Raw genomic sequence first — 21,384 nt, forward strand, 5'->3', positions numbered from 1 at the left:
ATATCAGTTGAAAAATATTAAAAATACATAGGCATAATTTTTTTTTATAAGCATTCAAAGTTAAAATGTTGACAAAATTTATCAAATTTAAAATTGAATAATTATTTTGTAGTTAAAAATTTATAAAACGTTCAACTTTTATATCTAAGGATTGAAAATTTAAAACAAGATTCCACGTAAATATTTAATTCTATTGCCAAAAATTCTAAGAAATACATAAGCACAGTTTATTTTTATAGTAATTTTAAGTTCAAATTTGGACGAAATTACATATTAAAAAACCTGGAATAAATATTTTATTTATTTTGTTGTGATTGTAATGATTGTATAATATTATTTGTGAGTACTTGAAACTTCTAAAGTATACTATTATATATCTATGATAGTACCACGGTTTGTTGTTGATGTATAACGCGTTACCTGATGGATATTGTGGTATGATTAATTTGGAATTTATTATTAATACCTATTATAGGTCAATTTTTTTTTAATACTATAGATAAGTATACCTACCTATAATAAGTATGTCTAATACCTAGACTGACAAACCGTCTCCGCTCAGAATCGTTTTTCTTATACAGTGATATTATATCATTGAATTCAAATTTAATACTATCCATTATACAGTGACCCACTTGTAACCTACTGTACAGCAGAGCGACATCCACTTACCCACCTTTTTTTTGTTTTTTTCTGTGTCTATTATCACCGTTTAGGGCAGTAAGATTGCTTCGATTTTCATCAACAGTAACTTGTTCGATGGGAAAGTGAATCTAGTTGGTGCATTTGGAAGGCCAACATTTAAAATTCCCAATAGTTTTTAAAAGTGCCGAAAAAACAAAATACAAATTAAAGAAAAGTGGGAACTTTAACATAAAATCTTAAAAATATAAAAAGACAGTTTTTTTATGGTTATTTTATGTTCAAATTTGGACGAAATTACATATTAAATAACCAAGAATAACGATTTTAGTTATTTTGTTGTAATTTTATAATATTAATTTAACTTATCGGTTACCGTGTTAATAATAAATATTAATAGGCGCACGTTGCCGATTCCATTTTGTCCTCAAAAATACATTCTGCGGGAATAACGATACCGCTTTGTAGAATAAACCAAATTTCATAATTTTTTTTTATTGCTAGAGAGAAATATTCTACAGCCCGCATCGATCTCTGTTTTTCAATATTTTATTCTCAAATATTATAATATAATATCTAAAAAAATACAAGATAAAAAGCATTTTTTACAAATTTTTTAATACAATTATTTGTAATATAATACAAAATCAGAGATCGATGCGGGCTGTAGGAAGTCTTCTTCTTTCAGATAAAAAAATAGTCATAAAAATCCGACAATTCTATAAAACCTGAGAGTTATTCCCGAAGTAATTTTTTTCGATGTAATACACCCTATCAACCCCCCCCCCCCCTAAATAGGTATTGGTAGTAGATTAGTGGAAAATTATTATAATTGAGGTGGCAACTAAAATATAAAATTTATCTGGTGTCTCCAGAAACTCGCGGCTCGCTCAAATTGTTAAAAAACACCGTCGTTCATAATAATAACTAATTAAATTCGATTTGCCTTGTAGGTATAGGTACCGGATGAAATTTCTAATAAGAAGTTGCTGAACTGCCTGAACTTATTTTGAGCAAAATTAAAGATTACCTAATTATGAAATCGATTTCATTGTAGAAATTATTCATATAATTTTACAAATTGTAGAATGGGTAAATACAATATAATATAATATACGTAATAAAATTACGTTAACAATAATAAATAATAAATAATAATGCTGTACAACATATAATTATTATATTTAAATTCATGGGCACGTCAGTACGTCACACATATATTATAATGTAATAAAAACTACGCATATGATTAATCTAATTATTAGGTAGTCTATTTGTTATAAGCAAATCACAAATTATAACACTTTATTTTACTAAAAAAATATATTTAATAATGTAGTAAAAATTATACAAAATAAAGTATTTTAAATAATGTCTAGGTTTAGATTTTTAAATACTTACGTAAAATGGATATAGTTTCATTTTCACGATCAACACAACTGGGTAGGTACAAAAGCTTCCGGGTAAGGAAAATTATTTTCTGTTCGGCTCCAATTGGTAATTTTAATGAGACTCGACTTATATTCTTATCCTATTTTAGTTGGTAATTTATACATTTGCAAACTGTTTTATATGGTAATGCACTAACAACTTATAATATATTATGTAATAAAAATGTTCATACCCAAATACAATTTTTTTTTGTGACTTAAAACTATTGTCGTATTGAATTACGTGACGTAAACATTTATGTTTTTAAGGTACATTTTTTGATATTTTAAAATGAAATAAGGATTAGAACATAAAACCAAGTTTAATATCACGAGAAAGGCTATAAAACCTTATTTTCATGAAAATCGGCTAGGTATAATAAAATAGAGTATGATGCAGAGTATGTATGTTTTCATACATAGCTTACACGACGAACAATTCTATCTATGTGAAAAGATCAAAAACAAAAAAATCAGGTCCATTGTGGACATTTTCACTAACTTGTATACCTAAACATATGCATATGAAATACCACACAATTTATATGATACATAATTTATTATGTAAATTGTAAATATGTAATGCATATAATATATAAATTAGTTATTAATATTAGTTGGAGATTAGCACAACGTAATATTATATATAAGCGTTCACCATTCATCGTTGTGACGTTTGTTCAAATATAAACAATGCACCTACCCACAATGCAATAAAAGTGAACGTGGCAATGAAAATGCTGTATGACATAAACGAAATAGGATTTTTTTCTAATATTTCAAGGATCCGTGCGGTGATTGCAAACGCGCAAGACTTTTATCAGCGCATTTTATTTAATTGATTCTATCTTAAAGATTTAATAGATATTGTTTAAATATAATGTGCCTACTCTCTACAACCTACTATACCTAGTTGTATTGTTTTTATGGTGTTCGTGTTCATAACTGTAATAGCGTGAAATACTTAATAATATGAATAGTTATTATTCATATTATATTAATAATAATATATGTAATTACCTTTATTTTAATTTTAATTATTTTTAACGTTATTTTTGTCTTGGTCAAGGTACGCGTCTTGCTTAGGGCACTTAAATGTTCAAGAGTTATCGGATTAAAATTTAATATAATTATGTTTATTAGTGAAATTGCACTTTTCGACTTTCGATATTTGACATCTGAAGGATGTCTAAACTCTAAAGCGCGTGATTTATGTCTTATAGTGTTGCATACAATGGGGGTTTTACACTCGAGGTTTACTCCAAGCTGTTGATTTTGAATCTACGGGAAAGTAAAATGTACTGATAGATATTATAACTATATGGATTGTATAAGTTGTGACTTTGCTTTTGCTACAAACGTTCAATTTCAAATTGTTTCACTGATAATATAAGCACTGGACAGTTTATGTTCGATTATTAATGTATTAACGAAATAATATTGTGTAATACCATTTGAATAAGCTTTAAATAATAATAATATTATAGTCGATTGCAACAATTTATACTTAGGTACTATAATAATATTTGCACACATTGCACGCATGTATAAATAATTCGTATCGTAAATACCAATAATATACAGTTGTCCGCAAAAACTGTGTACACTTATAACTCAATTACGTACAGTAACCTATACATATTTTAGATTTCTGTCTGTAAAAGATTGATGATCAAATAGTCTAGTTTTATGTCCAGCAAACAGAACTCAAAAACATGTAGAGAGTTCTATGAGGTTGACGAGTATATGGGTAATTGAATTATTCAGTGTACTCTGCACTCTGCAGTTTGTGCGGACACGCTGTTTATATAATATATATTAATGCATTATATTATATTTAAAATAATTGCCATATTTTGTATCTACGCCCCAATTTATGAATTGTTTATAATAACTGTTTCATATAAATTGTATGCACGTTTATTCAGTCGATTGGTTTCGTAAATGTTTGCAAATTGTGTGTAACGTGTTTGAAAAATTCGTCTGATGTCAAATTTCCACGCCCTTTAATTTACCTAATTATTTTTATACTGATTAATTCTTGAATTACACAATCTAAAATTAAAAAATTACGGTTCTGTAATGGACTCGCCATGTACCTACCAACATGGGCATTATTTGATTTCGTATTATTTTTATTTTGTGCCTTATAAGAGACAGCAAAAGATTCATAATAAATTAGTAGGTGGTCAAGTTGTACACTTGTACAGTGTATGAATTGTAAAACAGCACCTACCTACCTAATTAGTTTATGGACTATAATCTGCAGTGTAAGCTGTTAAGTATAAATTATTTGAAATTTCCAATGTTAATGTCCCTAATACAGCACTTGTTAAAAATTTGGCACTCTTCGTTATTTAAACTATTTTTTAGTTCATTAAACATACACTACATGACATATTGACATACAATATATAATTAATGTATCTTTGTATACATATTTTATATTAATCTTAACTTATTTTTTATTCTTTATCAGATAATCTTGTATAGTTATTATAAGTGCTATTATATACGAGGTATATGGAATCTATGTTTGTTTCATAATATACTATACCTATTATATTTACTTAAGGAGATTGGAAGCGGTGATTTTCTGTTCTAGTCTAAGTTATAATAAACAAAACATAAGGACTTAAACGTGTTTTAAATCAACATTAATTCAACGTACCGATTGATCTAATGAAGCAATAAGAATTCAAAAAACCGATTTAAATTTATCATCATGAGTATCCACATGAGATCGACTTTCATATATTTTTGATTTTATCCCACTAAATCCTAAAAAATTGGTACCAACAAAGGAAATAAAATATTTATATTTTTGGAGAAGTTAAAATCAGAAAAATTAAAAATTTGTAAAAGTCGATCTCAAGTAGACAACGAAAAATTCAAATTTGTTTTTAGAATTCTTATCGTTTCTCTAGGTAAGTTAGAATGAAAACTACATACCTAGTTACATACATTTCATATTCCGAAGCAGAATATTATTCGAGGTAATTCTATCTATAAAAACCAAATTTTGGACAATTAGTTATTTAAGCATTAAAGTATAAAATGTTAGGTATAAGCCATACGCGTTCCACATTCTATATAATAAATAATAGAAGGTAATCCATTTAACGAGACACTCATTATTTCAAAAATTATTAACGCTTTTTAAAATACATTTACATTATTTTAAGTCGTTAATAACATATTATTTCTAAAAAACAAATATATTTATATCTTTTTTATTTTTTTTTACGTTTTTTAGTGACAACATCATTTTTAATTCGTTATTCCAAACCAGAATATTTTTCGGGGTACTTTGATACATAAAAATCGAATTTTGGACGATCAGATAATAAGTTATAACTCATAAGTATTAGTTTATTAGTTTAGATGAGCAAAGTAATGACTAATAGTTGAACAACATTTTGCTGACACCCCTGTACCACTGCACTTTACTCATATATACGTCTTCTAATACTTATAACTCATTAATTTATAACTGATCGTCCAAAATTCGAATTTTATGTATCTGAAGTACTCAAAAAAATATTCTGCATTGAAAAAGGGAATTAAAAATGATGTTGCGACTAAAAAATGTAAAAAAAAAAAGGATAAAAATATTTAAATTTTTTAGAAAAATTATGTTTTTAACGACTTAAAATTATATGTAAATGTATTTTTAAAAACGTTAATAATTATTTAAATAATGAATGTCTCGTTAAATGGATTACCCACTATTAATTATTGTATATAACATTATAATGCACATGGATTGGTCCATAATTCTAACCACTGTAGTTACCAAATTGTAACTATTAGATACGACGATTCACGATATCAATGATACCATACACATAGGTACCTATATTATTATATTCCCGATCCTGGGTTCTGATGTTCCAATAACTATATTAAATGTTTATAAATTCTACATAGTTTGAGTAAGTGATGCCTGATTTATTTTTTATTTTTTTTAATGTAGGACGTAGATACATTTACCTTTACGTAATAAACTATACAGTGGAAATCCATTATAACGACATCGGTTATTACGTCGGCATTGCAGATGTGTGATAATGCGACTAAACTATGACAGTCCCGAATATTTTCTTACTATTTCAATGTTAAAGTAGGTACATATAGGTACGGTTATAACTTATAGTGATTACGCTATAAGTAACGACGAAACTAATTTAACAGCTGTATTATGTAATAATATAATATAATTAGGTATTATTGTTTTTTTTTTTTATCACGTAAGTATCTATAAACGTAGTCAATAATTCATCAGAAATCGGATAGGCATAATTTAATAATGTAGGTAATAAAAATAAAGATAATGGAGAGTCTTCGTCTTTTATTTAAGCTTAGGTTGGTCAGTTTAATTTATAAATGTGAAAAGTAATAAATATTAGTTCATATGTTTTCAAAACTTGTCATATACTTTTATTATGTCCTACCGCTTTTGACGACGAATTTTCCTGGTCCCTTAAAAGTTGTTATAATTGTTTTCCACAGAATAATTGGCAAGACGTACTTTGAACGTGGCGCAAGATACGTTGCCCGTAATTATTGGATTCCTATAGTAGTATAGTGGCTAATTAATAATTATACTATTCAGAAGTGGATATAGTTATTAAAAGAGAGGAAGTTGAAATAGGTATATTACTTCTAGAGACAAATCATATTAATATAAGTAGGATAAAAACTTAATTAAATACTGGTAATGATTTAAAGTGATAAACCATAAAACCATATACCATAAAATATAAGAATTAGTACGTAGGTACATATACAGTTGGAGTCTGATAATGTAACTATATTACTAATAAACGAGAAACGTATCTTTGAATTATATAGTAGGTATCAAAAAGGGTACTCCAGACCCATACTTGTATCCACTACTATTTCTACATATCTACTCGAGAAGTTGTGTTATCCGGCTTATCAAATCGTTTAGATGGGTAACGGAAGTTGACGACGTGTTTTAATCGATGCTAAATTTTAGTGTATCTCTCGTTATTAGATTCATGGTTAGTCTATATTTTACAGGCTAGCCCCTGTAAATTACCATTGCACGATCGTCGACCAATACAGAACGGTGGTAATATTAATTATTTCAATAAATTCAAAGACCTCGAGGGGGCCATGAAAACGGTCTAGTAATTCTTTTTCTCGTTAAAACGTGTGACGCGGAAGACCGTCGTCGTCGACAATTCGTCATTGCGTCGTCGATTCGCAGCGCGGCACGAACTGTAATACTATATTATACTTAATATAGCTAACGCCGCTTTCTTGAGGAATGTCCCTGAACGTTATAATATTATATTGTTGCCGTAGATCATGTTTTTATTTTTTTTTTAACTTTGTTCGATGGAAAACCAAATAATCAACCGACCCGACAAACCTTGGAATTTCACAAATTGTGTCTTTACTCGAGTGTATAGAGATAGGTACATGTCATTTATTACGAACATTATTAATACTAACTTTGAATCATATCGAAAAAGGTTAATTTAATCTGTTCCCTAAGTATATAGTACGGAGTACGGACACAGTCAAATTGCCCCCAGATTATTCCTCGTTCATCCGGAGGCAATTTGAGTACTGTGGTTTTATTTTTTAATTGGTTTAATCGAATTATCACTTGATTTCAAAACTATCTATCCTCCCACATTACTACATCAGGTATTTGACCCTAAAGGGTACTCGAATTTCCCGCGATAAATTTAATAAATCTATAGTTTAATTATTGTTTCGCAATGCACTTTAAATATTAATTTCATATAGGTATAATCAAGCAAACCTCGTTATGTACTAAATTTATTTTAATTTATTATTATGAATTCAGGTTATTTACACTATAGGCAGGTACCTATATATTGTATACATATTATAATTTGAACTCAAATGAAGGCTATGTTATTAATTAAGCTGTACATTGATTTTTCATACACGTCAGTCGTTTTGTCATTTGCTAGATTTTTTTATGTAAACCAGACTTAAATCCTTACAAACTTAATTTCCAACAATAATCATTAATCGGCATCCGATTTCGATGTAGGTACGAAAGGTATAATAGTGTAGTACTTACCTTGCATGTGATAGGTATAGTGTTGTATGCCTATCTATATTTGTATCTGTGGTTAGCATATCGTTACAAGAACTAATCGAATTAATGCTTTACGATATATTACATGAATTACTTTTTATACACTTATAAAATATATAGGCATGTCGCATGTGTATAATGTATTATGTATAGGTACTTATAGAATACATAAGTTAATGAGTTTATTTCATAACACTTTTATCATTGACATTTAACCTAAATAATAAGTTTAACTAACAAGGCACATAATATAATACTATAAAATAGTTATTACAAGTAGACAGTGTCGTAACAAAAAATATATATTTGAGATGGAAAGGAGTCACTGCATTTCATAGGTTGAAATGCTTTTGAGAGTACCTATCTACTACCTAGTGAAATTCACCAAATTTTACCGGCTTACCAAGTTAGGTACCTACACCTTAGAATAAACTTTTCCTACCTACCGAAAACATGAATAGTTAAAAGTATTTTTTTTTTTTACAAGAAATGGGTAGGTAGTTTAAAACATGAAATTATGTATTATCGTATTTTAAAAAGTAATAACAAATAAGTTATTTTAACTAACAAAATTAAAATTAAATAAACATCACTGTTAACCTAATTAAACAATATTTACTACTTTAAAAATTAACCATACCTCTTTTTTAAGATCATCACTTGTACCTACCATTTTTAAAAATGATATAAATGTTGCTAGTCCTTTTAAAATTATAGAAAGTTAATTAATTTTAATGAACCCGATAAACTATTAAGTATAGTTTGGTAAATATTTGAATTATAAGTATGAACCTAAACATAATATCAAACAATTTTCAATTATATATTTTTACCTTGGGGGCCGAGGTAATTGACCTCATAACAGAAAGTCATTAATTGAAACAGTTGTGAACAATTTATCAAATTACCTATTTTAAAAAATAATGACTACCTACGGTTTATATGATATTATATTGATCGGACAATTAATTTATTACTGGACATACCCAATACCCAAAGACCAGAATTAGGTTAGTACTACAAATAAAAATACTGCGATGTAAACATTTTAATAAATAATAAATGTACCAAATGAGTTCCACTGCATCAAGTGACAATCTGACAATTAAAATGTATTCTTAAGGATACGCCAGCGCAATATTTGTTTTGTCTCTCAGACAATCGGATCCGTGTGAAACTCACGTAAAATCGTTTTTGTTTTTTCAGTTATAACTGTAGATTAACAGAACCTGTTACAAAAATTATAGAGAATAATATTTTAAAATAAAACATTGAAAATATGTATGGTTAAGCTACCCAAGTACACAAACAAAAATTAAACTATATTATATCCCTTAATTGAATACCTACACTTATTTTAAATTTACTTATTTATATATTTGTGACATGTCAATTGAAATATATATATTATGATTGTATCAATAACAGATATTTATAACTGTATAATGATTTTATATTTATTAAATTCAACAGGAATCCAAAATGGGGTTCGGTTCTAAAGATGAGTGGTGTGGAACCATCGTCAAGTACAGCATGTTTTTGTCCAATTTTATCATATTCGTAAGTTACGCATTATTCGTTTTGGTTAGAAATTAAAATAGTTATTTTGAACGAACTATAAATTTGTTACTTTTGGACAGTATTTTACTATACATTATACAGTATGACTAAAGTTAAAGGTGATAATATGTATTATTTTTTTAAGTAAAATTCAAGTTGCAAAAAGGAGACGATGTTTGTAATAGTGACAAACTTTTTAATAAAGATTTCTGCTTATTTTGATTTTGATAGATACAATTTCTGATATAACGTTCTTATGTAGTTTAAATAATTAAATATTAATTTAACGAGATTTAGTTAAAGTTAAAAGTTTCAGATGCACAGAATTTGATAGTATCGTGTAGCCATATAATATATGATCTAGATACTTACTCGCTCTTTTTTTGTGGTATTTTCCTTAACCCTTATGAAGTGGTTTATTATTTTTAGTGTATAGAAATGTCAACATTATAACACAACAAATTAGTGCATAAATTCCATAATTTTATATCTGCACGTTAATTAAACTAATTGTGTAAATTAAAAAAAAAATGAAATTTAATTGAATTGCTCATGAAAATCGAGTTATACCAAAATTGATTAATAATATTTGATTCTATAAAATACTGAAATTAAATATGAATATAATAAGAATAATAATAATTTCTGTGTTCATTGTGCAAATTAATATATATTTTTTTTAATATTCATATTTAAATACCTATCTAATCTGTCTACTGCAACCTCATTAAATTGAAAAACTCATATAATAATTATTCATTAATATTATATATAGTGTAATACTGTAATATACTTGATTATAATGTATAGAAAATATTCAAATTCAAATTTTATTTGTTTGCAGATTGGAGGCATAGTATTAGTTGCCATATCAGTGTATACGCTCTACGATAAGTCGTTCATCAAAGAGCTATTGGGCACTAACTTGTTCACAGGTGCCGTGTATATATTAATCGTGGCGGGCATTTTGCTGTCACTTTTGTCATTTTTGGGATGCGCTGGAGCTGTCAAAGAAGTCAAATGCATGCTACTGACGGTATGAAAAATGGTCTCGTATAATTAAGACGCACACACCTTTTGTTTTTCAAAATAATAAAAATAAAAACTTATGAGGAACCGCAAATCAGGTTTAGAAATTCCAAATGTAGTATACCTACCTATACCTTTCCAATATAATAAGTTATTATAAAATTTTCATTAGTTATTACTTATTAATAATAACTATAATAACACTTTATAATATTTATTTTATTGGTTCGTCAGTTATAGAGAGGTGCCATCACCCGGGGTCGTGGCGTATTGATCGATGATAAGTTTAACAAATTTAGAAATAAAAAAGGTAAATTACTAGGTAGTAAAATTAAAAACCTAATTCAAATAATATATATAACTATATTACCTATGTTCTTGTTCATTAGTAAATTATTGAAATGATCGATTTATTTTTTATTGGCATATCGTTTATTTACCCATACGAGTTAGTAGGTAATATATATTAATTTTATTTCCTAGAAATGTTTACTGGCTACGGGGTATTTATTTAATGGTTTTAATTTTAAAATATTAATCATATTGATACCATATTTGAGCCAATTTTCGATAAAGCTGAAAGCATCAGATAATTATACAATTTATTGTTTGAACGAATTTACGAATTTTGACATTCAAGATAAAACTATATACCTAGTACGTATATGGCCGTAACTGAAAAAAAATTTCGAAGGGGTCCAACATTTTTTTAATATAGATGCTGGACACTTATCATTTTTACGTTAAAAATATAAAAACTCTTGTTCTACTTTTAAAATATTCACGAGGAAGTGGGGGGGGGGTCCGGACCCCTGAACCCACCACCAGTTACGGCCTTGAGTACATAGGTATACCCATTACGTTAAGATACATAAAAGTAAAAATGATAATAACCATAAGTATGAGTTTCGATTTTTTGAGTAGTGAGTACTAATGAGTGATTAGCGATAAATAATCTTACCTTTATAGTAATAATAATTATACTACATTTTTTTTTACATTTTTAAAATAATATACGACAACGTGCGTTGCTACAAAAGTCTTGACGTAAATTGGGTTTTAGGATAACCACGAACAAAATTCATTAACACTACAAAAGTCTGTAAATTATATAAAAATAAGGGTCATGAAATTGTTCAGAAATGTTGTCACACTACGTTAGGGTGATCATACGTCTCATTTAAAACAGGATTATCCCCTTTCTGATCATCATATTCCGGACGCTTTTTGTCCTGTTTTAATCCCGTATCTCTATATTATTATATTCAATATTGTTATTTGTAAAAAAAATTAATTAAAGAAATAAATACAAAATAATATAATATAGAACTACGGTAAGAAAGATGGTGTGGTATAAACACAATTTAAAAAAATACAAATATATTTATCAACAACTTTTGGAAGATTGTAGGATATTCTCTAGCAATGCCAGGAACTAATGCAGCAATAGAGAGAATATTTTCTATCACAAACGTGTTATGGACGGACGAAAAAAATAAAAATGATGTACATGTAAATTCTCAAAAATAATTTTAAAAATATTCCTGTACTTACCTAATGATTTTTATGAATTTTTGTTAACTCAACCAAAAATTTTAAAATCAATCAGTTCATCAAAAAAATATGAATCAAAATATTGTAATATAGAAAATGATGAGTAATCAAAATCAATCCAAAAAGAGTAAGAATACTTAGATTAATTTTTCTAAGCTCACAACAAAAACTAATACAAACAAGACTAGTTTTATTAAAATATTGAGCTTATTCAACATTATTTAAATTGTAAAATATAAAATTTAGGTATTAAAAAATTATTTTAAGATTGTAAAATATAAAATTTATTAAAAAATTAAGAGTTTTCTTTCAAGAATATCTACTTAAAACTGTTTGACACATTTTTTTTGGATAAAAAATGGTCTTCCTACACTACGCATGTTTTTTTTACTTAAGCAATGTTATTTATAGGCATTTTAAATTTCAAGTGTTGATAAAAATTGTTATTTGAATGAAATTACCTATATAATATTGTCAAACATTTTTTACTAACAAACACACAAAATTGCATAAAAAAAAAATATATAAATATACAAAAAAAACGGTCACCCATCCAATTACATAGCAAAAAACCGCTGGCTAAGCCGGAGGAAACTTGATAGAATCCCACGACCGCCAGAGGTTGTCCATTCGGTACTGATCCATGAAAGAAATAGGTTATTTAAGTTAGAATTTTATCTTTATGATAGCAAAATAATTTAAATACTTTAGTAATTTTAATAAATTTCTTATTTTTTTCATACAATATATTTCCATTTTATGCTGTTTTTTGGTTATTTTTACCAAATTTAGAAAACTGTTAATAAGAAATAAGATTTTACGCCTAAATATCCGATCTCCAACTTAAAACGCTTATATTATAAATATTAATATAAAAATATTTTGATTATGAACATAATATAAACATTTAAAATATTTTTTAATGCTATTATGATTTATGAACCACTTATGAGGAACTTTGTATTAGATTTTCAAGATTTTTGACCAAGTAAAATGTTAGATTCGGAGCGGAACGATGAATGTATTGATTTTACACTGATGTAGTAGGGTGCGTTTTTTTTTTATTTACCTACATTTTTTAATTTTGTGTTTGTGTACACGATAAGTAGTTGAAATAGTGCTTCAATTATCAACTTCTGTACCTATATTTTCCGGTGGAAAAGTTAGTTATTGTAGTTGGTGCATTGGGGTCAAAATTCCCTGTAGTTTCCCAAAACAAAATTCAGGAAAAAGTTTTGGTCTTTGGTGTAACTCTTAAAAAAGTTACTGTAGATACATGACATTTTCACTGAATGTTTGTATTAGAAATTTCTATACAGCATACCATATTTTGACTCATGTTGAGCCAGTATGCTTATAGACATTTTCGATTATTATTATATTTTTTAAAATTAATGTAATTAAAAAAATGTTCGCTACCTAGGTAAAAAAAACTTGATACAATGTCCCTCATAAGTTTTTTAAAGCGGAAAAGTCGAGCATAATGCATAAGTCCACAATAATTTTTTATAAGTGTCTGAAGTACAAATTATGACAACATTCGTAAAAATCATGAACATTTGTGAATTATTTTGAGTTTGAAATTCATAAAATGTTTTCTTTTTATATCTAAAATGTTAAAATTTAATACAATATTCCTTATGTTTGTCTACAATAATCAAAAAAAAAAAAAGTACCGGAAAGATTCACTAGATTTCTCATGGAGCGGTTTTCTTATCTTGTTGTAAATCAATAACGTATAACCGTAGATTACACCATAATATGTTTATTTTATCATTTTCTATAATTGATACAATTTTAAAAATATTTTGACTAGTTTCCAGTTGTTTACGGACATTTTCAATTTTTTAGTATTTTTTTCTATAAGTAAATGTCAATAAAATTAATAACCGCTGGGTCAAAAATATAAAATAAAAATAGGCAAGATATTTTTTTTTTTAGCATTTAAAGTTCAAATTTCGATAACATTTATCATATTGTAAATTTAAAAATAATTTTGCAGTTAAAATTTTATAAAATGTTAAGTTTTTATTGTTATGCATTAAATTTGAAATAAGATTCCACGTAAGTAATTCATACTGTAACCAAAAAATCTCAAAAATGTATTAACATAGTTTTTTGAAATTCAAATTTGGACGAAATTAGATATTTAAATAAAGAAGAACGATTTTAGTTTTGTGTTATAATTTAAAAATATTATTAAAAGGGGCTTGAAACTTCGAAAGTATATTATTATATACGAATATTAATAATTCAATTTACTAGCTACCGCTAGTTTAACAATGGTTTAAATTGATCTCCGCTCAGAATCGTTTTTGGCATAAAATGATGCCATTGAATTCAAATTTAACACCATCTATATTATAGTGACTATATTGTCATCTAGTGTATAATACCTGTTTTTAATTTATATTTATAGAAAAAAACTAAAAAATTAAATATGTCGAAGTGATTATAATTGTATCATAAACCTACACTATATTCTAATCCATTTTTATACATGTCATGTATCTACGGTTATTCCCTTAAGATTTTTGAGTTACACCAAAGTCGAAATTGATAACATTGAGAACTGATTTTGTATAACCATTTCCCGTTTATCCATTTGATACTGACCGTTTTTAAGGAGTTAAATATAGGCAATTTTATATGTAAATTGCGTGTAGATTATGTAGAAAATACCGTCGAGAACGAATCCCCTTATTTCTTCATTGTTTTGAAGAATACTGGATATTTTCAATTTTTACCATCTAAAAGTACCGACTAGATACAATTTTCTATCAGAAACCACCACCAAACATTTTTTCTACTAGGTACCTATATAAAATAATTTCATACATCACTCCGCTCAAAATTTAAAATTAGTGTAAGGAACCTTGTATTAAATTGGACCCGGTTCAAAAATATTTTAGAGGCCCTTTTATTTTAACTGTAGCATTGGCGGAAATAGGGGGAATCTTAGCCACTAAATATACCATTAGCCCCCCCCCCCATCCCCCCAAAAAAAAATATAAAGTTATTTTGGTTGTGTGGGAACCTTTGGCACATTGATGTATACGATTTAAGCCCCCCCTGAAATTTTAATGGATTTCCACTTATGTACTGCAGACAGTGGCAGTATACAGGCATTTTGAGAGTTCACGTATCCAACAAAAGTGTCCTATCCACTTGTCATTTTCTTTTGGTAATTGCAACTTATGTAATAAAAAAATGTCTAACTGCACTTGACTATAATATTAAAATAATATATCATTATAGTATTATTATTATATCTTAAATATTTGATTAAAAAATAGTAAATACTAATAAAATGAATCAACTTACTATAGGTACATTTATTGCATTTAAAATGGCATAAATCTTTTTATCTTAGAAATTAAATATTTAAATTAGTCGGTGAATTCCATAACAGATAAAGTTGGTAAAATTTAAAATAGATACATACCTATAAATGAATCCTTAAAGTACATTCAAATAGGTCACTGTTATGGATGGTGTTAAATTTGAATTCAAAGATATAATATCACTGTATAAGAAAAACGATTTTGTGCGGAGACGGTCAGTCAGCCGATATTAATATATTACTAAGTATATTTGATGATATTATTGCGAATAAAGTAATTTATATAATATTATAACCAATTTACGTGGAACCTTGTATTTTGTCAATATTTGAAATTTAAATGCTTATAAATAAAAAATGTGACTAAGAATTTTTAATATCTTTCAAATATCGTTGAAACAATATATTAGGAGCCTTCTATTAAATTTTCAAGCTTTTTTACCCAACAAATAAAGTTTTATTGACATTCATAGATAAAAAAGTAACAAAATTGGAAACTGAGAATGTCCATCGCGCATAAACAGTTCAAAACAAATAAAAATATTTTGAAAATTTTATCGTGTATAGAAAATGCGAATATAAACAACCAGCATGTATCTACGGTTATTTGTTTTAAAGTTATACCAAAAACCAAAGTCGATTTTATGAGAAATCGATTTTGCGTAAAAATTTCCGTTTTTCCTTAATTTTTCATTTGTTTTTCACAGCGCTTTTGAAAACTACTGCGAAATTTTGCATTTTGATCACCCAAATGTACCAACTAGACTAGATTCACTTTCCCATCGAACATTGAAATTGAATAATAAGCATTATTTCGACTACTAATCGTGTATAGACTAAAAAAAAAAAAAATACATAATTGTAAAACAAATACATTTATCGCTTCGCTCAGAATCTAAAAATAAAAACGCACTTGTAATCTTTATATTATCAAAACTTTTTATTAACACAGTTATACCGGACTGTTAATAAACAATATGCCTTTTTATAGAAATAAATACATAGGTATTGTTGAGCCAATGAAATAGGACCTATAAATATACACGAAAATACAAAATTCAAAATGATTTAATCCTTTTATTTGATTTTATAATTATTTTATAATATTATGTATGGTTATGGAAAATTCGAGGCCCCCCATAAATACTTGTGAGGGCGTGAGGCCCATCAGGCGGTGCCTTGCACCGCCTGCACCTGCGGCAGTTGCGGCACTGATTAGGAACCAAAATATTTATAAAAAAATCTAGAAAATATATATACTTAATATATTTGTCAAAAACTGGTTTTGTGTAAATATTTAGGTTTTTTTGTTAGTTTTTTCAATTATTAAAAAAATATCTGTGGTTTTTTTTTTTACTTCCCCCCTTCCCTTGTCTTTATGTCGATAAGCTGATATATAGTAGTTATACAGGTTAGGTTACCTATTAGGTATATTATACTGTCTACAATATTATAGTATAATATACCTATTGAAATTATTTATTATTTTCGTTGTTTTGCCCTATAGTATTTCATAATTCTGTTCATTATATTCATCGTGATGCTCGTTGGAGGGATATTATGTTACGTGTTCAGGCAAAGGGTGCAGACGACTATGCAACAAGAGATGCTCAGGACCATAAGGTTTTACGGCGACGATCGCGCCATAACCAGAGCGTGGGATGACCTCCAAGAAGGAGTAAGTCTAGATCGGATAAACATCGGCTACATTTCCATGAAAGCCGTTTTTGTGTACGACATATTTTATATTATCCTTCTTTTCGTTTCAGCTACACTGTTGTGGAGTCACGGGCTACGATGACTGGAGGCAGCACAGGATCGGCGGAATCATTCCCAGCAGCTGTTGTCAAGAGATCAACGGAAAGGTGAGCCTTGCGTGTATTATAGTGTATCATGTAAATGTGCAGTTCAAAATTAACCATCATATTATAAAAATAAAATAATGTTATCATTTCGAGAAGAGGGCGTGGTAAGCTGGTTGAAGGACTGCAGTCCTTCCAAGATTTCAATTTCAATTTTCTACTTTTCTGTGAACGTATTACGAAAGAGTGTAAGCCGTAACCATGTGTTAAAATTGTAATTTGTATTTAAGAATTGTGTCGAGTAACAATGTTAAATTCTAATCGTTATAAACAAGAGATATGCTAATGTGCGTGTCCGTTTTTTAAACTTATTTTGTATCACCACCCAACTATTTGATAACAATAAACAACTGTTGATCGTCATATAAAACCAATCCAATAATTATAATCGCAATACATTATCGATTCAAATATAAAATCTGCAGTGATCAACCATCGAAGCCAGCCTGTGTACTTTATTTAAATATTCAGCATGTGTGCAGTGAAGATTAACACAATTTTGTTATTGATTTAGAAGTTAAATTAGAACTAATTTTAATTTTTATCAAATATTTAACGTTTAAATAATACTGTGTCATACAATATTTAAGCAAAATATGCCTATATTATAGGAACCTGTTTAATATATAAACTATTTTGAAACTTTTCAATGACTGAGTTAATATAGTTCAAATACAATTTATACGGTATACACACTGCAGTCGAATAGGAAATCAATTATTTAAAATTTAAGTTTTTCCTTCAAGTGGTTAAAGGGGCATGCACCCGTTGGCCCTCTCTCATCACAATTATACACATAATAATATATAACTGGTGCCATAATCATGACCACTTGTTAATAGAAACAGCCGTGCAATCTGAGTTTCCAAGCGAGCCTACAGATATACAATACCGGCTGTCTGAACGTGACCACTGCTTTCATGAAGGATCACGCTACTACTGTCGGAACTGTTGGTATAGCCGTGTCACTGTTTCTGGTACGTATATAATATTTTAATCTTTAAACACACAGTGTGTAGATGATATACATAGACTCAGAGTCATTTTAGTTATGCAATATGTATAATTAGTAATTACATATTATTTCAATTCATTTATTATCATAAGCGAACGTGGGGCAAAGTGGATACATTTATGTTTGATAGGTTATAGGTACCTAAACTCAAGAAATAGGTACCTATATTATAATAATTGCTTTAAACAGATAAATTTGTCGCCGATTTATGACAAATGTAATGAAGTTTTATCGACCAAAATTAAAATATCTTTTAGTTCTAAATCAATATTTAATTATGCATTTTTTTTCGTATATTTATAAATAATGTTATTATTATAATGATGTTTTTACTATTCCTTTATAAGATGCAAAATATACGAGTAAAAAGTTTATTAAATTACTGTCACATATTTTTTTTTGTTTCAGCTATTCGGATTGGCATTTTCGTGTGCATTGTTCATGATGATCGTTTAGAGCGGTAGATGAAATGTACAGATAAGCAAAGAGTTCAACGCCTTGGATAACAATTTTTAAATAGCCATTTAAGTAGGGAAACAAAGGTCATATAAATTATTTTCAACGCATTTGCCATTATAAACCGAATTGTCGTTGTCGTTTATCTAGCGACAGTATAATAATATATATTATATAATATAGGTATTTATAATATCATCGACGTGCGTCTGTGACAAAATAATAAAAATTCAATAATTGTATTTACATTAAAATATGTAGATACATATTATTTTTATATACTGTTTAGTTAATTAATTTACGTTAAAAACGAAAGAAAAACAATGGGTAAATGATACAAGTGGTTGATGTATATATATAACGTCCAAACATGTCATAGGCGTACCTACGCAAACAAAATGTTCAACATAAATTAATCGCAATTTCGCTCGGTGTTCGTATTATAATATATACCTGACTTTAATACGTTACCTACCCATTTGTATACAAATCGGCTAGGTATCAATAGTTTTTTTTTATGGTACTTACTTGCCATTTGAGCAATTAAGTATACATTATAAACACAAATGCAATGGTAATCCACGGACCACGTTTAACTAGCTACACTAAATATGCTGTAGGTAGTAGATTTTTGTGGTTTTTGAAGAAAAGAAATGTAATTAAACTAAAAACGTTTTTGCGCCATTTCCATTTGCCACATCTTGCCCATTCACATTAGATACTTATCATTTATAATTTATAATCACATAATATTATTATATTATAGATTTATTATCACTTTAGAAATACCTCTGGCAGCATCATTGTTCTTTTACAAAATATGTATCATAATAATATTCTATTTTAATACCTAATATATAATTTGCATTTCAGCATTTGTGACATATATATTTAGTGTCTTGAACATATTTTTATTAATTATGTTTACGAGTAAGATATCGTACCTATTGTTTTTTATGGGTATTTATCTAAGTAATAATTGATATACTTTTATAAATTATAATTTTATATACCTACCAGTGTAGTAAGAGGTAGGTATACCCGTAAGCTATGGATGTATTAATTATTTGTATATATATTCCCATTTTATGACGTTTTATTCGATAAATATTTTTGTGCAACTTAAATATTTTTACATCCTCGCGGAGCAAAACTATGTATTTTATTCCTAGGTAAATGCCTAATTAACACACAATAGATTGTAATATTCAAATATCAGTACACTATATTTTACCATGTCTATATGTATACCTACCTAAAATAATGTTGTTATTCATTCTTGTAATTTGTAAATTATTTATTAGTTATAACTTATAACATAAATTTGAAATAAATGATATATATATATATATAAAACATACAAAAAACATTGCGTGTTTTAATTTTTATTTATATTGACAACAGCATAGACGCAAATAGCGTTTGGGTTTTGGGGAGGGGGGGGGCTAAAGCCTTACTTTGATAATATTGAATAAGCTTAAAACAAGATGTAGGAAATGTTTGGGGGGCTATGCAGAGACGTGCCCAGGATCAAAATGTAGGACAGGCCCGGTTATAATTATTTAAATTTTTTTAGGTAGACATTATTTTTAAATTTAATTAGAAAAAAATGATCATATAATATAATAATGTAATACAATTTATTCCTCCTGTTTGACTTGTTAATAATATTTAAAGATATTAAAAGTGAATACAAATGAAAAAATAGTTTTTTAGATTCTGAAGATGAGAACGATGAATGTATTGATTTTACAATGATGTGTGTTTTTTTTATTTTTTTTTTTTTTTGTGTCTGTCATCACCTTTTAGGACAGTAAAAGTGCTTCGATTTTCTTCAACAGTATTTTTTCTGATAGAAAAGTGAATCTAGTTGGTACTTTGGGGGGACAAAAGTAAAAGTAGTTTTCTAAAGTGCCGTGAAAAACAAAAGAAAAATTAAGGAAAAACGGGAATTTTACCACAAAATCTGTTTTCGAGAAAATTGATTTTGGTTTTTGGTGTTACTTGAAAACAAATGACCGTAGATACATGCAATTTTCACTGGTTGTTTATATTTCCATTTTCTATACATGATAACATTTTCAAAATATTTTGATTTGTTTTGAACTGTTTAGGAACGTTTTCAGTTTCCAATATTATTAGTTTTTTTTTCTATGAATGTCAATAAAATTTTATTTGTTGAGTAAAAATACTTGAAAATGTAATACAAGGTTCTTATTATATTGTTTCAAAGGCAGATGAAAAAAATTAAAAATCCTTAGTCACAGTTTTTTTTATCAGCATTTAAAGTTCGAAAATTGACAAAATATGTAAAAAACACGAAAATTAGCGAATTATTTTGGGTTAAGAATTTGTAAAAATTTTTCTTTTTAAATCTAGATTTGAAA

At 27.5% G+C, this 21,384-nt stretch overlaps 1 protein-coding gene across 1 annotated transcript in view; it reads left to right on the forward strand.

Moving 5' to 3' along the window:
* The window catches only part of LOC100167655 (CD151 antigen), a 51,121-nt gene extending 30,757 nt beyond the window's left edge, over positions 1 to 20,364 (forward strand). Inside the window, exons 2-7 of the mRNA XM_001947869.5 lie at positions 9,652 to 9,738; positions 10,583 to 10,774; positions 17,172 to 17,342; positions 17,434 to 17,529; positions 18,369 to 18,503; positions 18,950 to 20,364. Coding sequence (XP_001947904.1) covers positions 9,661 to 9,738; positions 10,583 to 10,774; positions 17,172 to 17,342; positions 17,434 to 17,529; positions 18,369 to 18,503; positions 18,950 to 18,997 — 720 coding nt within the window. The 5' untranslated portion in view covers positions 9,652 to 9,660 and the 3' untranslated portion in view covers positions 18,998 to 20,364. The remainder of the gene's footprint in view (positions 1 to 9,651; positions 9,739 to 10,582; positions 10,775 to 17,171; positions 17,343 to 17,433; positions 17,530 to 18,368; positions 18,504 to 18,949) is intronic.
* Positions 20,365 to 21,384: the final 1,020 nt, after the last annotated feature.

Source organism: Acyrthosiphon pisum, chromosome X, assembly GCF_005508785.2.
Source record: "Acyrthosiphon pisum isolate AL4f chromosome X, pea_aphid_22Mar2018_4r6ur, whole genome shotgun sequence".
NCBI classification, from domain to species: Eukaryota; Metazoa; Arthropoda; class Insecta; order Hemiptera; family Aphididae; genus Acyrthosiphon; species Acyrthosiphon pisum.